Consider the following 26,071-nt stretch of genomic DNA (forward strand, 5'->3'; position numbering starts at 1 on the left):
GGGGTTTTGGTCTTTATAGAAACCCCCCCTCCAAACACACATTTTACATTATTTAAGACTAGGAAACAATTTATTCAAATATACAGATGAAGCAGAACATTAATAAAGGCAATCTGAAGTATTATTTACCTGGTGCCCCCAAAGAGGATGATCTTGTCTCCGACCCTACAGCAGCATTGTCTACGGCGAGGACATGGTCCCTTCCCTTTGGGTTCAATTTTCTTCCAGGTAAAGGAGACTAGAGAAAACATATAGACCATTAAATACAAATATTGCAAGGTATTTTATTATAGATGAATCAAAGGGACAAACTCGTTGTAGGGAGTTTATGTCTTATACAGAATCTAAACCAATGGCTTAAACATCTCATCTTTCTTTCCACTGTTTCTTTACTCATTTCTTAATCAGAATAATTTATTTTAGGACAGATTCCAAATACCTTGTAAGCTTCACAGAAAACAAGGTCTTGTAGTATTTTATGTTTATGAGCTTTAGTTCTCTGATGATAGTTTATTGATAGACGCACAACTGGGTTAGGAGTTGTGCTTCAACAATATACGAAACCCTGCAATTGTACATGGGCTATGGGCTAAACATCTTTAGAAAATGTCCTCAGATTTCATACCTTCAGTTTCTTAGAAGCTGGTATAAATTAACTATTACATATCTTCAAATAGAAAATCATAGATAGCACAGTTCAAAGATTCCAAATAATTTAGCCCTGAATTCATTTTAGATAGTTCTTTACTCCATAAGGATCCTTGAAACATCAATTGTTTTGGAGGGTAAAAGAGAATTTGTAAATAAGAATCTACACAGCTTCTTTGAAAATGTTCAAAAAATAGGCTTATAATATATGAAGAATACATGTAGCTACAGTGCCACCTCTTGGTAAATACATGAAGTGTAGAAGGCAGAGAAGCCTGAGGGAAGAAATGTGCAAATTCTGAAGAAAAACAGCTGTATAGATGTTACACTTGGAAAATATTTTTCTTCTCATAAAACATTTGAATTAGAAATTCTCCTTGCAAAAGTGCACAAAAAAGTTGGGATAAATAAAAATAATAATACAGTATAAAGGTGTATTTCCATACAGCTGGCTATATAAACATTGAAAAAGAGATGCTTCATATCCATGTATTGAAATAGCACATGTAATGATGGATTTATCCCACACTATTAAAAAAATATTGGTTGTCAGACTGCGGTATCTATCTGTAGTTTATTTAAAATTTTAATCTTTGTTTTCTATGATAATTTTTGGTTTGTGGCTGTATTCTGATTTTTGGAGGAGTAGAGGAGTGCATCTTAGATCATTCTTGAACCCTGGTAATTGTCTAGAGAAATCCACACCACTCACCATTGCCTTCTCCCTAGAACTGAAAGAAAGTGACAGTCCAAAATCACCCATCCAGTACAGCACCTAAGATTGGACTAGAGGTCATAGTCTCTTGATTTCTAGTGCAGGACCTTTAACCACTATACTAAACTGATTCTTATAGGTATTCTGAACAAATATGTTTATTCATTTGATGTGCTATAACAGTGATGGCAAACCTTTTTTTCCTCAAATGCTGAAAAGCATATTTATTTATTTATTTATTTATTTATTTATTTATTTATTTTATTTTATTTTATTTTATTTTATTTTATTTTATTTTATTTTATTTGATTTGATTTGATTTGTATGCCGCCCCTTTCCGTAGATTCGGGGCAGCTCACAACATAATAAAACAATTCATAACAAATCTAATAATTTACAATTAAAAAATTTAAAATAGTTAAGAAAACCCCATTTTTAAGCAGACATACCTACAAACATACCATACATAAATTATATAGGCTCGGGGGAGATATCTCAATTCCCCCATGCCTGACAACAAAGGTGGATTTTCAGGAGTTTACGAAAGGCAAGGAGGGTAGGGGCAGTTCTAATCTCTGGGTAGAGTTCGTTCCAGAGAGTCGGGGCCGCCACAGAGAAGGCTCTTCCCCTGGGGCCCGCCAACCGACATTGTTTAGTTGACGGGACCCGGAGAAGGCCGACTCTGTGGGACCTAATCGGTCGCTGGGATTCGTGCAGCAGAAGGCGGTCTCGGAGATATTCTGGTCCGATGCCATGAAGGGATTTATAGGTCATAACCAACACTTTGAATTGTGACCGGAAATTGATCGGCAACCAATGCAGACTGCGGAGTGTTGGTGTAACATGGGCATTTTTGGGAAAGCCCATGACTGCTCTCACAGCTGCATTCTGCACGATCTGAAGTTTCCGAACACTTTTCAAAGGTAGCCCCATGTAGAGAGCGTTACAGTAGTCGAGCCTCGAGGTGATGAGGGCATGAGTGACTGTGAGCAATGAGTCCTGGTCCAAATAGGGCCGTAACTGGTGCACCAGGCGAACCTGGGCAAACGCCCCCCTCGCCACAGCTGAAAGATGGTTCTCTAATGTGAGCTGTGGATCGAGGAGGACGCCCAAGTTGCGGACCCTCTCTGAGGGGGTCAATAATTCCCCACCCAGGGTGATGGATGGACAGATGGAATTGTCCTTGGGAGGCAAAACCCACAGCCACTCCGTCTTATCCGGGTTGAGTTTGACTTGCACTATTGAGCAGGCGCAAGTGCCGATACTCATAATTCAATGCTTGGGGAGGGTGAAAACAGCTTCACTTGCTCCCAGGAGGCCCTTTGGATGCCAGAAATGGCCTGTTTCCCAACTTCTGGTGGACCCACTAGGCTCGTGTTTCGCCTTCCCCAGGCTCCAAAGGTATCCCTGGAGCCGGGGGAAGATAAAAATGCCCTCCCCCATCCCCCGAGACGCTTTCTGGAAGCCAAAAACGCCCTCCCAGAGTCTCTGTGTGAGCCAAAAATCAGCTGACCGGCACACACATGCACGTTGAAGCTGAGCAAGGGCAACAGCTTGTGTGCCAGCAGATATCGCTCTGCGGGCCACCTGTGGCACCCATGCCATAGGTTCACCATCACTGTTCTATACTATCTGGAATCTTTTGGGATTGAAGTTGAAATACATTGGGAAGGAGGGAGGGATGGGAAGGGAGGGAGGGAACTAAACTGTTCCTATTCAATCTTCCAGGTAGCCTGCCCTATAAATCAGGTGTTACATCTCTCCCCCCCCAACCCCCCCCCCCCCCCAGTATTCAATTCAGTAGTGGGTTCTAAATTCCATTGCTACCAGTTTGCGTGTGCACTGAAGCATCCCAGCTGGGTGGGTGGAGCCTCCCACAACTATTGCTACCAGTTTGCTGAACCGGGCCGAACTGGGAACAACCCACCACTGATTCATTATCATTAAGCAGTCTTCCTTAGGCTGCAGTTCATTTCTTTTCCTGATCTTAGTACTTTATTTTGCCTCCAATCACCAACTGATTTCATTATTAAAAGAAAATAACTTTTTTCTTGATTATTTTTTGAATATGACTAGGAAAGGAGAATAGAGGAAACAGAAAAATCTATTTATTCCAAGAATTTATTCCAAGAAAAAACTGAGAAATGAAAAAAAATTGCTATGGAGTTTTAGGATAATGCATTAGACAGACCTTAACTGAATACAACAAAATTATTTTAGTGATTTTAATGTCTTAAAGCTAACAGTTCTGTTTATGCAATTGTTATTACTCTACTTTAAGGCACTAAATCACCTAAATTATACCTAATTTAAAAAACAGATAATGAAAAATATTAACTCTACCATTGTTGTATCTGTTCTTATATATCTTCAAAAAGTAAATAACAACTGTATTTTACATAGTTGCCCCTAAATTATAGAATTCTCACTTCAGCAATATTTGCTTGGTGTTAACTATGTTAAGTAAGTTAAAGTTTTATTTTCCTAAGTTTTTGGCAGTTAATTGTCCTCTTTGATGCAATTATTTTTAAGAGGGTTTAATATACAGTGCTGAGATTGTTATGAACTTAAATCTTTGAAAAATTAGAACATTATGATATAATTCACTTACATATTTTGGGTTTATAAATCATTTTTACTGATACTGATCATTTTCTACATTATATCTCCCTTACTCAGCTATAATTAAAAATTATTGGCTCAATCCCTAAATAATAACATTCATTGTTTTTAGAGTAACATTCATTTCATTGTATTCCTACTTTTCAAACACACCAAATTAAAAATTAAAGCTATGCATATTTAGATAAACTGAGAAAAGAATGGGAAGAACAGGAATATTTAATCCCTTGATTCCTGTTCTGTCTCTTTTCAGGTTTGTGTGTAAACCTCAAAAGGGTGTTTCAGGAACAGCAACTGAGGGGGTTGGGAATCCAAGAGGCTTCTGGATGCTTTTCTGAACAAAATTCAGGAAGTTAAAATGAATCCACAGAGTAGAAAAGTAATTTTTGGCCTTCTTTTTATTCAACTCACTTAGGCTAAAAAGTAGCATTATATGCATCAAATCTTAATTTGTCTGCCTAAGCAGGGAACCAAAACTGTATCTCCACCTACTATTCAATTTAAATATCAATACCCAGCCAATATTTTTCAGAGAAAAACAAAAAGACATCTTAAAGATTTAACATGATTACAGAGGCCCACCCTGGGTCCTTCTGTTCAGACTACAAAGGCTTATTAGAATGGGTTGCAGTGTTTCCATGGTTAAAAGACTCAGAAAAAATGTGAGGATGGGTAAGATCACATGGAGAAAATAATTAACAGAACAAGCTGATTTTGGATTTTAACCCTCACAAAAGAAAAAAGCTTCTTGCAAAATTTTAAACTGCTGGAATATTAACGTATCAAGAAAGAACATATTTCCTGAATAAATTTAGAATCCCCCTTCTCTCATTTTCAAATCCATGAATGGATGATATATCTCTGCCATCACAGAACAATCACGTATAAAAAGTTATTAATATACAGCTAGAATTGCATAATTCATACAGCTAATTTATCCATCAAAAGTACACTGCAGATGAGACTGTTGCCTTAGCATGCCTAAATCTCCACAATTTTGATTCCCATTCAGAAATATCCTTGATGCAGTCATGTGATCTGCAAGCTGACATTGCTGTTACTAGAGTAGAATCTATAAAAATTTACAGCCAGTAAGTTTAATATGCAATAGATTCCTATCAGTCATAGCAATGTATACTGACACTGCACACTTGACTTTGATTGTAATGCTGTGAGTACTATCTTACCTATTTTGTCCAACCTGCAGACAAATAACCAGAAATAAGCAATCTTGTTCATTGCACAATGTGTGCCATTGTAATGCATAATTGGGATCTGCACATTTATATTGATCCAGTTTTAACAAATCCACAGCTATTGTCATATACAATTTTATCTCATCTATTTTTCTATGCATTCATCCCAATATATATATTTTCCTACATTTTTCTCAGACATAAATTTTTATAAGTAGTAATTCTGAGTTAATTACAGACTGAACTGTGAATCACATCTCCATCTGTGCAAATTCCATTTTAACAGATCACATCATTTAACAAAAAAACCCAAACCCCTTGATATTTTTAAACATCCCTTCTGCACATTCAAATAATCCTTAGGGCATGCTGCAGATGGTTATACAGTGGTACATCTACATAAGAACGCCTCTACTTAAGAACTTTTCTAGATAAGAACCGGGTGTTCAAGATTTTTTTGCCTCTTCTTAAGAACCATTTTCTACTTAAGAACCGGAGCCCGGAACAATTTCCCAGGAAATTTTAAAGCAGCACGAAGGCCCAGCCAGTTTCCTGCCATTCCCCCTTTAATCCTGGCCATCTCGGGCTTTTCTGGGATGCCAGAGGAGCCTTTCAGTAACACTTAAGGAGACTGTGGCAGTCCAGAACGAAGGAAGCATTATCCTTTTCCTAAGCCTTAAGGGTTTGCATATTTTTGAGTCCTCTCACCTCACCTTTTTCCTTCAGCAGCGGCTGTCCTCCTCTTCTTCTTCCTCCTCCTCCTGCCACCCAAATTCCAAGCTTTTATTCCTTTCCTAATGGGTTTGCACGCATTATTTGCTTTTATATTGATTCCTGTGGGAAAAATTGCTTCTACTTACAAACTTTTCTACTTAAGAACCTGGTCACGGAACGAATTAAGTTCTTAAGTAGAGGTACCACTGTACTCTGTTGCGGTATTTTAATATAGTAGTGCAATGTGAACACTGTGGCATAAGACTCATATATGAATGATAAAGCAACAGCTAATAATTTGAATTGGTCTCCAGATACTTATCATAAACAGCTGATACTGATGGAATCTCTAGCTACATTTATGTGCCCCCATTTATTTTATACAACCTATACAGGTAGTCCTTGACATATGACCATTTAACAAAGGGGCCAAGTAATGAAGGTCTCAGGCTTCTCAGCTGCTCTTGCACCTATGACCATTTCACCATCTTCACAGTTACAAGACTGCAATTTGTGTGGTTGGCAACCACCTTGCATTTACAACTGGTTGCAGAGGCCTGTAGTGACGTGATTGCAATTTGCAACATTTTTTGCTGATTTGTGATTTTTTAAAAAAAACATTGAGGAAGTTGGAATTGCTTAACAATTTGTGTATGATTTGTTTAACCACCATGTCATTTGCTTAATGACGACCATAAATTTTTTTCATGAAATTGGGTTAGACTCAATGACTTATGACAAAAATTCTGATACCAATTGTGGTAGTAAGTCAAGAACTACCTGTAACCAGCTCAGTGCCTCATTATAATTCTGATCATAAAAGTATCAATGAAAGGAGCAAGTTTAATACCTGGATCAAATTTCCAAAGATCATGGAAGTGTCTGTTCAAGCGTGCATTATAACCACCAAATATATATAATTCTCCATTGTAGCCAACTGTAAAATTAGAGAAAACACAGGTCAGAATAACTCCAAAAGCAGGAGTGATAGACAGAAAGATAAGCAATTGATTCCCCCCACCCCCCACTCCTTGTTCACTGTTCTTTCAACTCAGTTGAGCTTTTGGCATTTCCCTCCTAACAGATGCACACGACTAATTATAGAAAGACAGAAAAATATAGACAGAAAAAACACAGAACATTATATGACCTTCTGAAGACATTTGTTTGATCTCTACCATTTAGATATAGGTTATGGAGTGTTAGAGCTTACATGCTGAATGACTTCGTCTGCCTTCAGGGAGAAGAGGAGTGGGAGGAGAATCCAGCCAAGAGTTTGTGTCTGTGTCAAATACTTTGATTCGGTTACAGTAAATCTCATTGTTGGAATGGAATGGCCCAAAGCGATCTGCTCTTCCCCCAAACACATACATCTTTGTCCCAATTATTGTAGCTGAATGGAAATCTCTCCATCGAGCTGGTGTGCCCTGAAAAAAAAATCCTGTTAGAGGTAGTCAAAGGAAAGTTAACTTTTGTAATAAAAAAAGTGGAAGGGTATGAGATCTGAGCATTCATAATCCAGTTGACTTTAACCCACAGCAGACGAGTTAAATTAGAAATAGGATCACAATGGGGAAAAATATATTCCTTGAATATATACTGACCTTAGTACAGATCAAACTCCATATCATGTTGCTACTGTCAAGTTTGTGGATATCATTTGAAAAACAATCAGCCTGAAAGAAAAAGCAGTGATTAAACTACTTTACATGTCAAAAAAGAATTGCCAACTGAATCTAGGATTCCTAAAGAGATATTGGTTACCTTGTTCCCAGACAAGAAAACTCTTGAATTTAATTCTTCAAGATTTCCCTGTGGAATTAGAATATATTCAGGGAACTATAAGAAGTGGGTAAAAAACAAAGCACCTGTTCAGAGGTTAGATTATCCAAAACTCAAAATGAATACAGAATTATAACCTACATGGGTTTTATCATTATTGTCATAATAAAACTATCTCCATTCTACAGAACTCAAAAGTAAGCAATGGATATTAAATCCATTGTCAGTAATACCCATGGTTCTGAATGCTTTCTCTAAACCAGTGTTTTTCAACCAGTGTGCCATGGCACACTAGTGTGCCGTGAGACATGGTCAGGTGGGCCATGGGGAAATTAAACATGGGTCCCCAAACTACCATTCCTGCCAGGATATCCCTTTTGTGTTCATTGAAACAGGCCCAGGTTTCACACTAAGTGAGTATAAATACATTTATAAACTATATTATTAACTATATGTATAATATGTACTGCGTTAGAGTGTCATTTTGTGTCATTTTGGTTGGTGGTGTGCCCCAGGATTTTGTAAATGTAAAAAATGTGCCGCGGCTCAAAAAAGGTTGAAAATTACTACTCTAAACCAACCGCATTTTAAAGCAATAAAGCTGAACCTAACTTGTTCCCAGCGATGCAAGTTTAATGGAACTCATTAAGTTAGCGCCCTCCCCACCCATCTCAAGCCAAACTTTCTGAAAGGAATCAATACTTTTTTAAAAGATACAATTTGGCTATCCTTGTCATGGATTTGGGGAATTTAGAATTACCATTACAAAGTATCTGGGGTTATAGATTGGCATTCCTAAATTACTACTTTGTTTCGGCAGTTTCCTTCAGAGAGCATCACAGCATTCTGAAGGTTACTTCTGCAGATTCACCGAAAATGGTTCTAACTTTAATGCTACTGCTAAACCTAACTGTAACTATGATCCACATAGGGTCAGCAGAAATACCAGAAAGGGCCAACAGATTTTTTGATAGATTAATATTTGATACAGCCACAGGACCAGGAGTGAAATCCAGCAGGTTCTAAAGAACTGGTAGTGGAAAATTTGAGTAGTTTGGTTTGGAGAACCGGCAAATACCACCTCTGGCTGGCTCCGGGAGTGGGGAGGGAATGGGGATTTTGCAGTATCCTTCCCCTGCCACACCCATCAAACCATGCCCACCAAGTCACATCAGGTCCACATAACCAGTAGCAAAAAAAATGGGATTTCACCATTGCACAGGACCTAATAGGCTTTAATTAAAATAGGCTGACCAATAAAAACAAAGATGACTGAAATGTTGATAGAGAAACCAATGATCTGTTATTTGTTACTACTGTTCATCTATTTCTAAGTTGTCCGATCAGCTTGCAAAATTATTAACAAACAGATTTTAGCTCAAAGACAAGTTATGGACTATTCCAAGTTCCATGTTTTGAAATAAATCTTACTGAGTCTTATTTTAAACTTCAATAGCAATTCAGCATTATTTTCAGACTGTGGAAACATTAGGCTATCACCAACAACTGACTTTACTTTTCAAAGATGTATTTAAATATTGAAAGCAAGTAGTTCTGCATATAAATGGTACAAACTTTAAAACAACTTACTAGTTGCTCATATCCTCCAAAAATATACATGCTCTTTCCCAAGACACATGCTGAATGTCCATCTCTTGCTCCTGGAACCATTCCAGAAACTTTTGGAGTGAACCACTTGTGTGTGCCTAATACATTAAAAAAAAAGTGGAGATATATCAACTATATGTAGTGGTCACAGAATGACATGTTCAAGAATATGTGACAAAAGTTCATAAGTCTTGGAGGGAAAATCATTAAAGTATACGATCTTTTTCTGCATGTAAAGTCTGTATAAGGCACACCAATATTACAAAGCTATACAGTAGTTCATGAAAAATTATCTAAACCATTAGTTATCTGGCTTTATAATGTTATCATAAATTATTACAAACTATATCATAGAGAGGCTTAAATCCTTTGGAAAATGACTAAATGAAGAAAGAGGTATTTATCACCAATGAAAAGTATCCTGTGCATATACTGTAATTCTGAGAATATCAGCAATGAAGGATGTAAATTTTAAGGCAACACCTGTCCTGAAAAGTCCCATTTCTCTCCACCCAAAAGCACAGATAATCCTTGGGAGATTCCTTCAGCATAGTTGGCAGTAAGTTTTTAGTCTTGGTCCAGGAAGCAGCAACAGACTGTCCTATAGAAACTCTATCCCACAAAGGTCTCTCATAACATGACTTTCAACCATAGCCATTCCACCAGACTAACTGGACTTGTCCTCCAGCCCAATGTAAGTTCATAACGGGAAGCCAAATCTTGTTCTATCCAAATATATGCAGGTAGTCTGCAACTTACAACCATTTATTTAGTGACGGTTCAAAGTTTCAACGGCACTGGAAAACATGACTTGAAACTGGTCCTTGCATTTACAACAAACCCAGCACTCTGATCAAAATTTGGTTGCTTGGCAGCCAGCATGTATTTACAATAACAGCAGCATCTCGGGGTCCTGTGATTATCATTTGCAACAGTAACAGCCATTTTCTGACATCCAAAATCAATGAGGAAAGCCAGATTTGCTTAATGACTGCATGACTGACTTAAATCACTGCAATAATTCATTTAACAATAGTGACAAAAAAAGTCATAAAATTGGAAACCACTCACTTACCATCTTCTTGATTAGTAACAGAAATTCTGGTCCCAATAGTTATCATAAGTTGACCATATTTAGATTTCTAAATTCAGTTGAGTATTATCTCTAAATACCTTTACCAAGAGCAACAGATGAAATTAGAGCTGTGACATCTAATCTAGATGACATTTGTAAGCCAGCAAAGGACAGTGCCCTGCATAATAGGCTCAGGGCTTTGTCTAGCCTGAAGCAAATGATATGGGATTTTATTTTATTTTCCCTCAAGAAGACTAAACTTAGTACATTTGCTTTCCAGGAATGGTAGGAAATAGATAGGTACATGGCTGCCTAGGATTTTGAACTGTGATAGTTCCTATGTTGCTTTGCAATTCTCCTTGTAAACATTTTCTCAGGTCTAATGCAATATATGGTGAAACAATTTCTGCTGCTTATAAAAACAGCAGAGTGTTAGCATCCTCAATATTACTATTATCATTCATTAAATTGTTATGGGAGCCCATTATGGTAAACAATACCATAGTCACTTACAAAAAAAGCTACCCACAAATTTTCTAACTGGATCATTTTCTTTTTAATACATTGTTTATGTAGTTTCCTTAAAAAATAAAAATATGGAAGAAATGAAAAGTTAGAAAAATGAATGAAGAGAATGACTTCTCATTTTCTTTAGTGCAATAAAATGGAAAAAAACAACAACCCCAACCTCAATCTTTTCCTTTACATTTCACAACATTTCAAGCCATTTCTAAAATTATAAAATTATAAAGTCACCCAGAGTTTCTTTGTAGGGGAGATAAGCATCATAAAAATTTAATAAAAATAAATGTAAAATACAAACTCATTCTAATTATCAAAATCTAAAATCAAAGTTTCTTTTTTAGTTTTAAGCAGAAAGTCCAGAAGTGATTTCCATTAGAAACAAAACTGGACATATTCTTTTTTAAAAAACAATTTTGCCACTGATGTAAATTCAATCACCTTTATCATCCACTCTTCCATAGTGGGAACTAATGTGTCTTTCCAGTTTTCTAACTGAGTTCTACTTATATTGACTTCTCCACATTTACCCTTTCTTATTAGACAATAAACCCAATTGCTAAGATCAACATGGTGCACATTTTCTTCTTTCTTTCTTAAAGACAATTTGCTCAGATAATTTGTTAAGTTTACTTCTTTGGCAGGGTATTTGCTATATTTTTCTGAACGTTTATGTTATCAGAGCTTCATTTGAATCTTATTGATACAGAAGAGTATTCCAAGTGAAAAAATAACCCCAAAGTTTGAAATTTGTTTTATTTATTTCATAAAGTCATCCAATCTGTGACAGTGTGAAAAAAAACAATGTTCTCCCTTAGATTCCGTAATTTACTGCACCACTTTTTAGCAGCAACACGGCAATCAAATGTTCCTTATACTTGATCAGGCTCCCACTTCACCATGTAGGAATTCTGTCCCATTACCCTGCCAAATGTTTTTAACTCAGTAACATTTGAATTTTCAGCATGAACTGCTCATTTCAGATCCTGTGAAAATAATTCTGTAAATTAGATCTGGAGCTTGACCTCACTATTCCAAAATATTTATCTTGTTTATCTTTCTCTTTTCTGTTATGGACTTGCTTGTCTGTCTGGGATCACTGTCTTGCTGCATGACCAATTTGCACTTCAGATTCATCTAAGTGATGACTAAATGTTTTCCTATAGAATTTTCTTATATCAAACATCATTCATGCTCCTGCAAATAGTGAAAAATTGACTAACTCCTAAAACAGCCGAATATCTCTAAACCATTACATTATTATGTCTATGCTTGCCCATTGGTATATGTTTTTATTAGGAATTCAGTGTTTGGGTTCCATCAGACAAAAAAACACCTATGTGCCCCCTAAATTCTACTTTTGATTCATCCATGCATATGATATTTTTATAGAAATCCAAAGACTCATTTAAATGCTTTTTTGCAAACTTGAGGTTAATATAAATGTTCTTCTCAAGGCTATGGTTTCTACCGTCCTGTCCTCTTATGAATTCCACTTTGAATCAATGCTTTTCTGACAATGAAATTGTGTCTGCAGACTCCAATCAAGGCAAGAGAGTAATTATGATAGGAATGCACTCTTGGAAAAATGCGTTCATAATTGTCCACAATGCTTTTGTTTTCTGAACCAATGGCATTGCAGAACTTTAGAAATGGATTTGTAATGTTTCCATATTTCAAGATTTTCCATCAAGATTTATAGAAGTCTTCAGAAATTTCTTCATAATGTCTGTGGTGAGAATTCTATTGTCCTGGTAAGCCAAAGTCTGTCATATTTAGAGTGAAATCTCCTAAAACAGACTCAATTATTCAATGAAGAACTTATATAACGGCCTCTAATTAACCATTTAAGCAAGGAGATCTTTGGATCATTTTCCACAGTAAATAAATAAACAAGTATAATGTTTTGACTCACTTGTTTAATTACGTTGTCTTTATCTAGCTGTAAGATTTGGGTAGAGAACAGATCATAATTTAAGTCATATTTATGCAAAGATATTAAAAATTCAAAAGGGTTTACTAAATTTTAATCACTACTGTATATTAACATATCTTATTTGTTCATTTTATCGATCCTCTTTCTGATACTAGGGTATTGACACCTTGATACATACAAAGAATGCATTAGTTACTGTGTCGTGTGCATTTCCTCCACAAACTAATGCTATTCCATTTGTACCCAATGTACTTGAGGCTGTCTTCACAGGAAGCTTAACTTGTTAGGCTTCCAAAAACTGGCATTTAACATTTTGGAAGCATAGAATTCTACTGTGCCAAGCTAAAGAGACTACTATGCAATCAACAGGAAAACACTGAGAGCATTTAAGCATAGTTTCAATCTCAGTTTATAGTCATCATCATTATTACTATTAGCCTATCAATGAAGCTGATTTTAACTTAGAAGGAAAAATAATTTCAGTAATGAAAAGAATAATGTTCATTACTTGTCTCAATGTATTAATGAAGCTTATTTTACAGTAAGAACAAAAATGAAATAGAATGGAAAGCAATTACATTAATAAATATTTCCTAAATGCTTGATTAATTTAGAAATAATGAATGTAATATTTAATATTAGCGGGCAACACATTGACATAACTTGGGTATATAATTTAGAAGTGTTTACATGTAAAATATAAATATTTAAAATATATAATTAAAAGTTTAAAAGCATAATAAATATAGAAATTATTAACAATAATTCTGCATTTATAGGCTTACTCAGTTTGATATCATGGCTACTATTATGTGCCATCGTTACTCCATCATTATCTCATCAATGAGATAAATGGCACAAAAGGTTTGTCCTCCCTGCCTATTCACCTTTATAAGCATGAGATAGTGAAAGTTATGGAAGCAGGACAACACCACTTACTGACGTCAAAGGCATATAATACATTGCAGGCTCCCTCGGTATCATTACGACCTCCCCAGATGTAGATAGTGTCATCAATCAGCACCGCAGAATGCCCATATCGCATGTAAGGAACTTCTCTCACATGGTCCCTGCTGTTTGTCCACACTGGTGGTAGTTTGGTCCAGCGCAGGGAGACTATTAGAAAAAAGCTCAGAAAGTTTTATTAATCAATCGATTTTAAAAAATCACAATTAAGATAAAAAGGAGAAACATGTAGCATTCTAAAGTATGTAGGAAAAAATGGAAGATGTAAGTGTACCATATTGTATAAACTTTAGAGCAGTACTGAGCTCCATGACGTTAAACCAGATTGATCAGATAGTAACATAGAAACATAGAAGATTGATGGCAGAAAAAGACCTCATCATCCATCTACTCTGCCCTTATACTATTTCCTGTATTTATCTTAGGATGGATATGTTTATCCAGGCATGTTTAAATTCAGTGACTGTGGATTTACCAACCACGTCTGCTGGAAGTTTGTTCCAAGGATCTACTACTCTTTTAGTAAAATAATATTTTCTCATGTTACTTTTGATCTTTCCCCCAACTAACTTCAGATTGTGTCCCCTTGTTCTTGTGTTCACTTTCCTATTAAAAACACTTCCCTCCTGAACCTTATTTAACCCTTTAACATATTTAAATGTTTCGATCATGTCCCCCCTTTTCCTTCTGTCCTCCAGACTATACAGATTGAGTTCATTAAGTCTTTACTGATAAGTTTTATGCTTAAAACCTTCCACCATTCTTGCAGCCCATCTTAGGAACCTTTCAAGTTTATCAATATCTTTTTGTAGGTGAGGTCTCCAGAACTGAACACAGTATTCCAAATGTGGTCTCACTAGCGCTCTATATAGCAGGATCACAAACTTCCTCTTCCTGCCTTTTATACCTCTAGCTATGCAGCCAAGCATCCTTCTTGCTTTTCCTACCACCCGACCGCACTGTTCACCCATTTTGAGACTGTCAGAAATCACTACACCTAAATCCTTCTCTTCTGAAGTTTTTGCTAACACAGAACTGCCAATACAATACTCAGATTGAGGATTCCTTTTCCCCAAGTGCATTATTTTACATTTTGAAACATTAAACTGCAGTTTCCATTGCTTTGACCATTTATATAGTAAAGCTAAATTATTTACCATATTACAGACACCTCCAGGAATCTCAAATATAACAACTTACTATAATTGAACTATATAATTATACTATAATTGTATATTTATACATATTTATAGTATATATCACATACTATACTTATAATTATAGTATAACTGTACTATAATAGTACAAGACAGAATATCCAGACTAGTCAGTGGAAAAGACTGACAAAAATTCCTGGTAACCACCTGCATAGAGGGAACAATATAAAATAACAGTTCCATCATTTCAATTTAGAGTTAGAGGGGACTAAATTACTCTCTTTAGTTGTACCCATATCACATGTAGCATTTTCCATGGTATCAGTCAGTTTTTCACATACAATTGTACATTGACATGATAAACTCACTATGTTGTACAAACTAATCTCTGACCAGTTTATCAGTACTATATACTATGTACCGTTGCTAGGATTCTTCCAGCTATCATATTTTTCAGAGTATAACACATTCCTTTCCCCTCCCTCCCAAAAAAGAGGGTGGAAATGTTGGTGTATCTTATACACCAAATACAGCCATTTTTGTCCTCCTGAAGCCCTTTCCCTGTATCCCATTTTTGCAAAAATTGGCCCATTTTTTGTAAAATGGGTTGGCAGAGGGTTTGGGAGGCCTGCAGAGTGCTCCTGGGGCAGACAAAAATGCTGTTTTTGCAAAAGGAAAAAAGAAGTGAAAAATGGGCAGGTTTTCACAAAAATAGGGGCACTTTTGCCTTCCCCTAGCCCCCAGAAGCCCTGCGGGCCTCCCAAACTCTCTGTGCACCCCATTTTTTGCAAAAAAGGGTGAAAAATGGAGCCAATTTTGCAAAAAACGGGGCATGCAGAAGGTTTTGGAGGCCTGCAGAGTGTACCTGGGGGCTGACGAGGACAAAAACTTTTTTTTCTTACTTACCTCTCTGGTGCGTCTTATACACTGGTGTGTCTTATAGTCTGAAAAATATGGTACTTTATTTGCTAGTGGTTTTATCCGATGTGGTCTATAATTGTTGATTTTAATGTTCTTATGTTTTTATGATGTAAGCTGCTCAGGGTCATTATATGAGATGGGCGGCAAATAAATTTCATAAATAAACTAAAAGGTATATGCAGAGTACTGGCACCTCAGGATTATATAGATAATGGGAAACTACATAGGATTATCTTAAGAAGTTATCTAACATTTTTTACTAAATAAACAGTAAGAAGAGTTTTGACTTTCTTGAGATACAAGCTGAAATTTTACATAGTTTAAAATGGGCAAATAAACAATTAACAATATTAAAAATCAGTAAATGGTTTCCTGTAATATATTAATAACCTGGCACCTCCATTTTCTCTGAAACATGGTACTGTTTTACATATATTTCCTCCAAATATATAATTTTACTAAACAGAAATAATGTAACATTTTAATATGAGAAATTCCTTTGCTTCATCCTCATAATTGAATATTTTAAAATTTCCAATAGTCTCATCTATGTTTGATGGTTGACATATTAAACTAAAATTAATTAACATTCAATAAACAAACAAACATGTATTTTATTTTTAAAAAAATAAAGCATAATTTCATCCTGATTTTCTAAACCTTAACATCCATTAACTTACCTGCATTAAATACATGAACATCAATCTGTCGCAGAGTCTCATAATCTTCACCAGAACAATAACCACCAAAAGAGTAGACTTTATGTCCAACAGCCACAGCAGCGTGGTTTACTCTTCGAGGCCCACCTTCTAAATGAACTGTCCACCGTAACATTCCCTTTTGTGAGTGTTCAATCCTTCCAGGTTATTGGTGGGGGCATTAGATTTTAGTGCCAATAAGGCTAGCCAATCATATTAGTTCATAGCCACACAAATCTGCAGAGAGAAAAAACCCAGAGTGTTTAAAATTCACTGTTTATTTATTTGTTTGTTTGTTTGTGTGAAAAGCAGTCATAAGTTACTGTTTTCAATGCTGTTTGTAACTTTGAACTGTTTCTAAATAAATGGTTGTAGGTCAAGGACTACCTGTCATCAATCAGAAAATATGGAATATGTTATGTGTGTGTGTTTGTGTATTCCATGTTTCCCTGAAAGTAAGACATGTCCTGATGTTAAGCCTAATAGGGCTTTTCAGGGCATGTGCTGAAATAAGCCTCACCCACCCCGCAAAAAATAACTCAACTTCTTTCCTGGGAAAGGGGGGGACATGCCCCCTGTACCGCACATGACCTTACCAAGGCATACTGCTTTCCTGCTACTCTTGCTCATCTGCTGCCTCTCTCTCTCTCTCCTCTCTTTCTCTCTCTCTCAAGCTGTCAAGTCTCCTTCTTCTTGCCACTGCCCCTGGGCCAAGCCCATTCAGGGGCAACAAAGGCAGCCGCTCCCTTGTCCAGTGTCCGCTCCCAGCGTGTGGAACTCCCATTTGTTCCAAGCCCCCCATTCTTTTCTTAAAAAGAAGGTGGCGGCAGCGACAGCAACTCACCCAGCAGGAGAAAATGTTTGGTGTCCATATCCACAATTTAATTCACACCCAACGGTGCAGCCTAGCATGGCGATAAGCTGTGGGAAAGAGCCAAGGTGGCAGGAGGACCCCGCTACAGACCCCATCGAGAGTTTCCTGTCAAGCCAGAGGTGCAGGGAGGCAGATCCCAGGGCGGGTGGCTGGAAGGGCCCTTTCATGTCTCTCCTGGTCGACTGGCATATGGGCAGCTGGGGCTCTCTCACTTCCCACCTTTGAGGCTCCAAAACCTCAATCCCTGCCTCACCTCATCCTCCTTGCAGGCAGGAGCACGTTTTAATTCGCTGCCGGAGGAGCCAAGCCAGTCTGTGGGATGTGTGTGATGCCACAGTGGAGGGAGTTGGTAAAACTTGCACAACAATATATGTATATGTATATGTATACATATATGTCTTGTGTTGGTGCCTGCACCCACACACCTCTCACTTGCTCTGTGTGTGTGTCTCTCTCTCCCTCCCCCAGGCAAAAGAGTGCTTGCCGCAAAAAGAGTGGTTCCCAGCAGAGAGAGAGAAAGAACAAGTGAGAGGTAGGTGCGCACAGGCACCACCGCAAGGCTGTATGTGTGTGTATGTGTGCATCTGTGTGTATGCATGTGTGTATACAGACATACATATATACTTGTGGTTATAATATACAGTGAACCCTCGAGTTTCGCGTCCTCAAGGATCGCGAAAGGGCTATTTCGCGAGTTTTCAACCCGGAAGTAAACTCCACCATCTGCGCATGCGTGCCCTTCCACGCATGCGTAGATGGTGGAGTTTCCCCGCCGGGCAGAGGCTTCCCTGGGTCTTCCCCCTCTTGCCCCCGTAAGACCCCAGCGGCGGCGCGAGCAACGGCGTGGGCGGGCGGCACGCGCGGGGACACCCCAGCTCGGCTCCCCAGCTGGGAAGCGGCCCCAGCAACAGCGTGGGCGGGCGGGCGGTGCCCGCGCGCTTGGGGACATCGCAGCTCCGCTCCCCAGCTGGGGAGCCGAGCTAGGGAGTCCCCACCGCGCGCGCGTTGCTGGGGAAAGCGCGCGCGCTTGGGGACATCGCAGCTCCGCTTCCCAGCTGGGGAGCGGAGCTGCGATGTCCCCAAGCGCGCGCGCTTTCCCCAGCAACGCGCGCGCGGTGGGGACTCCCTAGCTCGGCTCCCCAGCTGGGAAGCGGCCCCAGCAACAGCGTGGGCGGGCGGGCGGTGCCCGCGCGCTTGGGGACATCGCAGCTCCGCTCTCCAGCTGGGGAGCCGAGCTAGGGAGTCCCCACCGCGCGCGCGTTGCTGGGGAAAGCGCGCGCGCTTGGGGACTCCCTAGCTCCGCTTCCCAGCTGGGGAGCGGAGCTGCGATGTCCCCAAGCGCGCGCGCTTTCCCCAGCAACGCGCGCGCGGTGGGGACTCCCTAGCTCGGCTCCCCAGCTGGGAAGCGGCCCCAGCAACAGCGTGAGCAACGGGGTGGGCGGGCGCGAGCAACGGGGTGGGCGGGCGAAGAGCGGGCGGCAGTGGAAGCAAAAACACCATCTGCGCACGCGCAGATGGTGTTTTTACTTCCGCACCGCTACTTCGCTAAAAATCGATCATCGCGTGGGGTCCTGGAACAGAACCCTCGCGATGATCGAGGGTTCACTGTATATATATGAGGCCAGAACAAGGCCGAAATGGGACCATCCTAGTCTCCCTTAATTTTAAAAAATTCCAGCTAAAAACATTTGATACATACAGAATATAGTTGTCGGCTATGAATAAATTAACTGCCTTGAAATGGTCCTGGGTTGGGCCTAGAGGCAAAAAGGAGCTGTGACGTTCCTTCAATATACCAGGGTGATCCGACATAAAAAAACAACAACATATAGCCCCTCCCTGGTACAGAGCTGGAGGGATCAGGTCTGGTGGCTTAACTGCTAATTCTCTGCCTTACAAGGCAGAGGCTGCCAGATCGAATCCCAGTAAGGAAGGGTGTGGCTAGCTGATGAGGCCAGATCAAGGCCGAAATGGGACCATCCTAGTCTCCCTTAATTTTAAAAAATTCCAGCTAAAAACATTTGATACATACAGAATATAGTTGTTGGCTATGAATAAATTAACTGCCTTGAAATGGTCCTGGGTTGGGCCTAGAGGCAAAAAGGAGCTGTGACGTTTCTTCAATATACCAGGGTGATCCGACATAAAAACAAAAAAACACATACATACATACATATATTGGTTTTCGTAGATTTTCACGGGTATATGTATGTAGATTGTTCTGAGTTCGGGTTTTGCCCTGTGTAATATTTTGCATGTCTATGCGACGTTTCGGTGAAATCACATTCACCATCATCAGGCTGAAGTTTCAAGCTTCGTGCTGTTGTAAAATGGAATGTTTGCAACTGTCATTTCTTCTTAGTATATAGTGTGGGGGTGGAGATTTGGTTTGAATGTAGCAAATAGATTGGGTGATTATGTTTTAGTGATCTGATTGGTTGGTGGAATCATAATTATTAGAAGGATTGACATGGTGATTTTTATGAAGTGTTTTTTTGTTTAAGGCTGGTTTCCAAATCTCTGGTAGGCGGGACGTGTCATCTCTTTTATTTATGCAAAGGGGGCTCCTCTCAATCTCTATGGCTTCCAAAGCAATTCTTCTATATAAATTCTCTGTTTTGTGAAGTAATTTAGTTTTTTCAAAGTCAACCCAGATACAGCCAACAAAATCAGACTTAAAGTCACTAATATTCTCTGCTCTAGTAAACCTCCTAGAAGCAACATACAAAAGGAGGACAGAGATGCACTTATCAATTTGAAGAAAGACAATGATATAATCATCCTTCCAGCCGATAAAGGAAACTCCACAATAGTGATGAATACATGAGACTACAAAGAAAAAATGACAACCCTACTACAAAACCCGGCCTACAAACTCCTAAGCACAGATCCTACCACCTACCTAGAAAAAACCACCAAATCCAAAATCAAGGCCTCTCCCATTAGTGAAGAAATCCAGCAAAAAATCATCCCCAGAGAAAAATCTTCCATATGTCCAAAACTCTATGGCCTTCCAAAAATACACAAGGAAGGAATACCTCTCAGGCCAATAGTCAGTTCTATAGGCCCCCATCTACAAAACCTTGCCAAATTTTTAGCCAAATACCTTCAACCATATACAGAAACTATTACCTCATATGTTCAAAATTCATTCCACTTTATACAAATAATTTAAAAACAAAACCTACAACCCGATGACCTACTTGTGAGTTTTGATGTCATGTCCCTTTTCACACAAATACCTATTAAAGAAGCCTTGACAGCCATCCAGGACAAACACAAGCCCCCCAAATATATCCTAGACCAGTGTTTCCCAACCTTTTTTGAGCCGCGGCACATTATTAATATTTTCAAAATTCTGGGGAACACTGAAGGGGGGGCGGGGGGCGGGGCTAAAGAAAAGTTTGGACAAAAAGAAATCTCTTCCTCCATTTCACTCTATTTCTCCCTCCCTCTTTCTCTCTCTTCCTTCCCTTCTTTCTCTCTCTCCATCCCTCTTTCTTTCTTCCTCTTTTTTGCTCTTTCTCTCTCCCTCCTTCTCTCCCTCCATGTCTTTCCCTCTCCCTCCTTCCCCCCTCTCTTTCTCTCTCTTGCTTTCTTTCCCTCTCTTTCTCTTGCTTTCTTTCTCTCTCATTCTCTCTCCCCTCCTTTTTCTCTCTCTCTCTTTCTCTCTCGTTCACCATGCCGGCAACAGAGAGAAAAAGAAAGAGAGAGAGAGAGCTGGAGAGAGAATGGAGGGCGCCGTTGTCTTCGCCTCCGCCCGTCGGCTCTGCAGCTAAGAGGCAACAGCAGCCATCAGCCTCCTCGCCCTCCCAGACGTTCCCAGCGCCCGGCCACGCGCTGCCTCCCGTTAGCCCGGCTGACCTTTCCCTGCTGCCGTTTTCTCTTCATGGCGCAAAGCCACACAGTCCCGGACTCCCGGATCGCTCGCTTTTCCGGCCAGCAAGCGCGACGCGGCGCTTTCCTGGGCAGATGGCTTTGCTGACCGGAGAAGCGAGCGATCCGGGAGTCCGGGACTGTGTGGCTTTGCGCCATGAAGAGAAAACGGCAGCAGGGAAAGGTCGGCTGGGCTAACGGGAGGCGGCGCGTGGCCGGGCGCTGGGGACGTCTGGGAGGGCGAGTGGAGCCGGCGGGCGGAGGCGAAGACAACGGCGCCTTCCATTTTCTCTCCGGCAGCGAAGGAGAGGGGGCGGATCACACCCCAAGACAGGAGGCGGCGGCGGAGGAGGAGAGTGGGCGGATCGGGCAGGCAATGGGGCAGGGCAGAGAAGCCAGGGGCGCGTTTGGCCAGAGGCACCGTGGGGAGGCAGGGGCGGCCGCGGCTCCCTTTACTCCTACTGCCGGACCTCCCAGCCCCTGCCTCCTTTTTCCTGCCTTCCTTCTTTGGGGCCCAGCCGGAAACAGCTGCATCGGGCTGCGAGTGGAAGCTCCAGGTCGGAGGCACTGGCGGTCCGGCACTGGCAGTGCCCCGCCCACCTGGAGCTTCCTGCGGCACACCTGACCGTGTCTCGCGGCACACTACTGTGCCGCGGCACACCGGTTGGGAAACGCTGTCCTAGACCTTACCAACCACTGCCTGACTAATACATACTTCATCTATAACGAACAAAGATATAAACAGATAGAGGGAGCCCCCATGGGATCACCCCTCTCACCTGTCATCGCCAACCTCTACATGGAATATTTCGAAAATAATGCATTAGAGCAATCCAAATACAAACCTAAACTTTGGCTGAGATATGTTGATGATACCTTTGTAATTTGGCCACATGGTAAGGAAAAACTAGACAATTTCCTCACACATCTCAATAGCCTACACCCCAAAATACAGTTTACCATGGAAACAGAAATCAATGATCAACTTCCCTTTCTAGATGTACTGGTCTATAAAAAACCCAATGGCAGCCTAGGACACATTATCTACCAAAAGAAAACCCATACCAACCGTTATCTAAATGCACACTCACACCACCACCCCGCACAAATCACCTCAGTGGCCAAAACTCTCATCACCAGAACCAAACGCCTAGCTGACCATGAGCACTTAAAAACTGAATTGAACAAACTCAAAGATGTATTAATTTCTAATGGATTCGAAGGGAAAACAATCACAAACCTAATCAAAAAAGAGACACTCCCCAAAAAACAAGATCAAGAACAGGACAATGGTACCACCATCCTCCCTTACATCAAGGGCACCACAGACAAAATTAGTAAAATTCTGCACAAACATAACATCAAAACTTCATTTTGCACTAACCAAAAAATATCTAATATCCTAAGGAGCCCAAAAGATAAAATCCAATTGGAATACCAAGGAATCTATGAAATTCCTTGCAAAACATGTGCAGCCACATACATTGGACAAATCAATCGAAGAGTAAGTGCACGCATTGCAGAACATAAAAATGCAATTAAAAAAGAAGAAAAAACTTCCTCCCTTGTCCAGCACATTAAAAAAACAGGACACGAAATTGACTTTGAAAAAACTAAATTACTTCACAAAACAGAGAATTTATATAGAAGAATTGCTTTGGAAGCCATAGAGATTGAGAGGAGCCCCCTTTGCATAAATAAAAGAGATGACACGTCCCACCTACCAAAGATTTGGAAACCAGCCTTAAACAAAAAAACACTTCATAAAAATCACCATGTCAATCCTTCTAATAATTATGATTCCACCAACCAATCAGATCACTAAAACATAATCACCCAATCTATTTGCTACATTCAAACCAAATCTCCACCCCCACACTATATACTAAGAAGAAATGACAGTTGCAAACATTCCATTTTACAACAGCAGGAAGCTTGAAACTTCAGCCTGATGATGGTGAATGTGATTTCACCGAAACGTCGCATAGACATGCAAAATATTACACAGGGCAAAACCCGAACTCAGAACAATCTACATATATATATATATACACACACACACACACACACACATATATATATATATATATTTGTTTTCGTAGATTTTCACGGGTATATGTATGTAGATTGTTCTGAGTTCGGGTTTTGCCCCGTGTAATATTTTGATTGTCTATGCGACGTTTCGGTGAAATCACATTCACCATCACCAGGCTGAAGTTTCAAGCTTCGTGCTGTTTACAACATATTTTTAAAACATATTTACAACAGCACGAAGCTTGAAACTTCAGCCTGATGATGATGAATGTGATTTCACCGAAACGTCGCATAGACACTCAAAATATTACACGGGGCAAAACCCGAACTCAGAACAATATATATATATATATATATATATATATATATATATATATATATATATATATATATATATATATATACACACACACACACACACACACACACACACACACACACACATTTATATGTGTGTGTGACTCTCTCTGTGTATATGTATATGTATACATATATATGTACACACACACACACAAAAACTATCAGTAGTGTGATATTTTCTGCTGTTCATATGCTATACCATGTCTTGCCAGTGTTTTTGTGGGTGTTATTTTCTCCATAGTAGTTTCTTGATTAGGCTATTGTTTTCCTCTTGATTATTTGTCTGATGTTAATTTCTACTTGTCTAATCGTTGGCTGTTGAAGAGGATGTATTGTGGCCTTTTTGTTTCTCTCCTAGCTTTTTTATTGCCTCTTGAATAGAGGCTAAATATCTGTTGATGGCTAATATATCTAAGCGCCAAGTTTCCAGGAATTTCCTGGTTTTAGATTTAGCTTGGTTTAGCACCGTGATGGCGAACCTATGGCACACATGCCTAAAGTGGCATGCGAAACCATGTAGCCCAGCCTTGCTTGTTTGTCTTTTAGATTTCTGGTGATCAGCTATCATTTGCATGTGCGCAGCAATACCGAAAACCGGTGAGCATATGCATACCGGCCAGCTGATTGTCAGTTGAACACACATGCAAGAACTTAGGAAATTCGACTTTTCTGGAGCACACTTCCTTTGCTCGCATGGCAGTGACAAAAACCAGTGTGCACATGTGTGCCAGTCAGCTGATTGTCAGGCACACACGCGTGCTAGAAGCTGGAAGTTCAGCTTTTTAAGAGCACAGTCCGACGTTTCGTCAGTCGGTGCCGAAAAGATTCACCATCACTTGTCTAGCATGATCCATGTTTTCCAGTTGAAATTATGTTTGAGTCTGTCCATGTCTCTAAGTAGTTTTTATCATGTTTTCTAATTGTAATTGATGTTCATTGATGCCCTCTGCTAGTCTTCCGCCTGTGCATCCTACCTACTGTTTCAGTTCTTATACTGTATGTTACAGATGAGATGATTCCTTGTTTGGAGGATTTTTTGTGTAATATGGCGATACTGTGTAATTTATTTGTATACAGTGATCCCCCGTTTATTGCGTCCCCAACCATTGCGAACAGGGTACTTCGCTATTTTTCAACCCGGAAGTCAAAAATACCATCTACGCATGCGTGCCGGGCACGCATGCGTAGATGGCAGCGGCTTCCCTGGGTCTTCCCCCTCTTGCTGGCGTCAGCGAGGAGTTTCCCCACCGCCCACGCAAACTCCTCGCTGCCGCTCGCCCGCTCTTCGCCTGCCCACGCCGTTCGCTCCCCCCTCTTGCTGTCGGGAGGGCGAGAAGCCCTCCCCAGCACCCGCTCGCCCACCCTTCGCCCTGGCGGAGAAATTCCAGCCCCCACCTGGTCCCGCCCGATCCTCCTCCCTGAGGCAGCTCGCCCTCCCATGGCCGCTTCCTCCACCCTCTATTGCAAGCCCTCGCCACCGCAGCCAACGCGCGCTGCGATCTTCAAGCCCGGCTCCTTTCGGCCCAGCATCCCGGGCCAAGCAGCTGCCTTCCGTGACTGAGCCTGGCTGGCCCGGAAGATCGTAGCGCGCGTTGGCTGCACCGGCGGCGACATTGCTGCCGGCTTGGCTTCGCTCGCCGGTGCAGCCAACGCGCGCTACGATCTTCCGGGCCAGCCAGGCTCAGTCACGGAAGGCAGCTGCTTGGCCCGGGATGCTGGGCCGAAAGGAGCCGGGCTTGAAGATCGCAGCGCGCGTTGGCTGCGGTGGCGAGGGCTTGCAATAGAGGGTGGAGGAAGCGGCCATGGGAGGGCGAGCTGCCTCAGGGAGGAGGATCGGGCGGGACCAGGTGGGGGCCAGATCGTAGCGCGCCGGACGGGGGTCTCCCGGGCTGCCCGATGCGACGGCCGCCCAGAGCGCTTGGCCAAGGGGGCTCCGCTCCTTCCTCTGCCAAACAGCTTCCCCCTTTGCATCCCGGGCCAAGCGGGGTCGCCCGGTAGTTTCCGCGCAATTAGCTCCAGCCGATTAGGCTAACGAGGGGGACGCGCACAGACACGCACCGCGCAGGCAGGTAGCGAAGGAAGGAAGCGAGCGAGCCGGGGGCAGCCCAGCCGGAGCTCCACTTCAGGTGCCGGCGGAAAAGCCCGGCAGCCAAGCCGGCGTCTTGCGATCGCCGCCTGCCCGCTTCGCCCGGCTCCTGCGGGTCACTTCGGGGGCTCTTCCTCCCTCGGGGCGCAAATAAAAAACCCCCAGCCCTGGAAGTTCGCCGCGTCTGTCAACGCTTCTCTTCCCCTTCCAAGCGCCCGATCGCAGCCTGGCAAAGCTTCTACCAGAAGCCGGGTTGGGGGGTTCCCATGTCGGCGGGGATG

General features: G+C 41.0%; 1 protein-coding gene across 4 annotated transcripts in view; it reads right to left on the reverse strand.

Moving 5' to 3' along the window:
- KLHDC3 (kelch domain containing 3) overlaps positions 1–26,071 on the reverse strand; it is a 67,046-nt gene that overhangs the window by 27,369 nt on the left and 13,606 nt on the right. For all 4 annotated transcript variants that reach the window (XM_070734631.1, XM_070734630.1, XM_070734633.1 and 1 more), the window contains 7 exons: positions 16,543–16,797; positions 13,758–13,934; positions 9,268–9,383; positions 7,500–7,571; positions 7,109–7,322; positions 6,746–6,832; positions 130–238 (listed from right to left, as the gene is read on the reverse strand). In XM_070734631.1, the coding sequence (XP_070590732.1) occupies positions 130–238; positions 6,746–6,832; positions 7,109–7,322; positions 7,500–7,571; positions 9,268–9,383; positions 13,758–13,934; positions 16,543–16,696 (929 nt within the window). In that variant the 5' untranslated portion in view covers positions 16,697–16,797. The remainder of the gene's footprint in view (positions 1–129; positions 239–6,745; positions 6,833–7,108; positions 7,323–7,499; positions 7,572–9,267; positions 9,384–13,757; positions 13,935–16,542; positions 16,798–26,071) is intronic.

This window comes from Erythrolamprus reginae, chromosome 1 (assembly GCF_031021105.1).
Source record: "Erythrolamprus reginae isolate rEryReg1 chromosome 1, rEryReg1.hap1, whole genome shotgun sequence".
NCBI classification, from domain to species: Eukaryota; Metazoa; Chordata; class Lepidosauria; order Squamata; family Dipsadidae; genus Erythrolamprus; species Erythrolamprus reginae.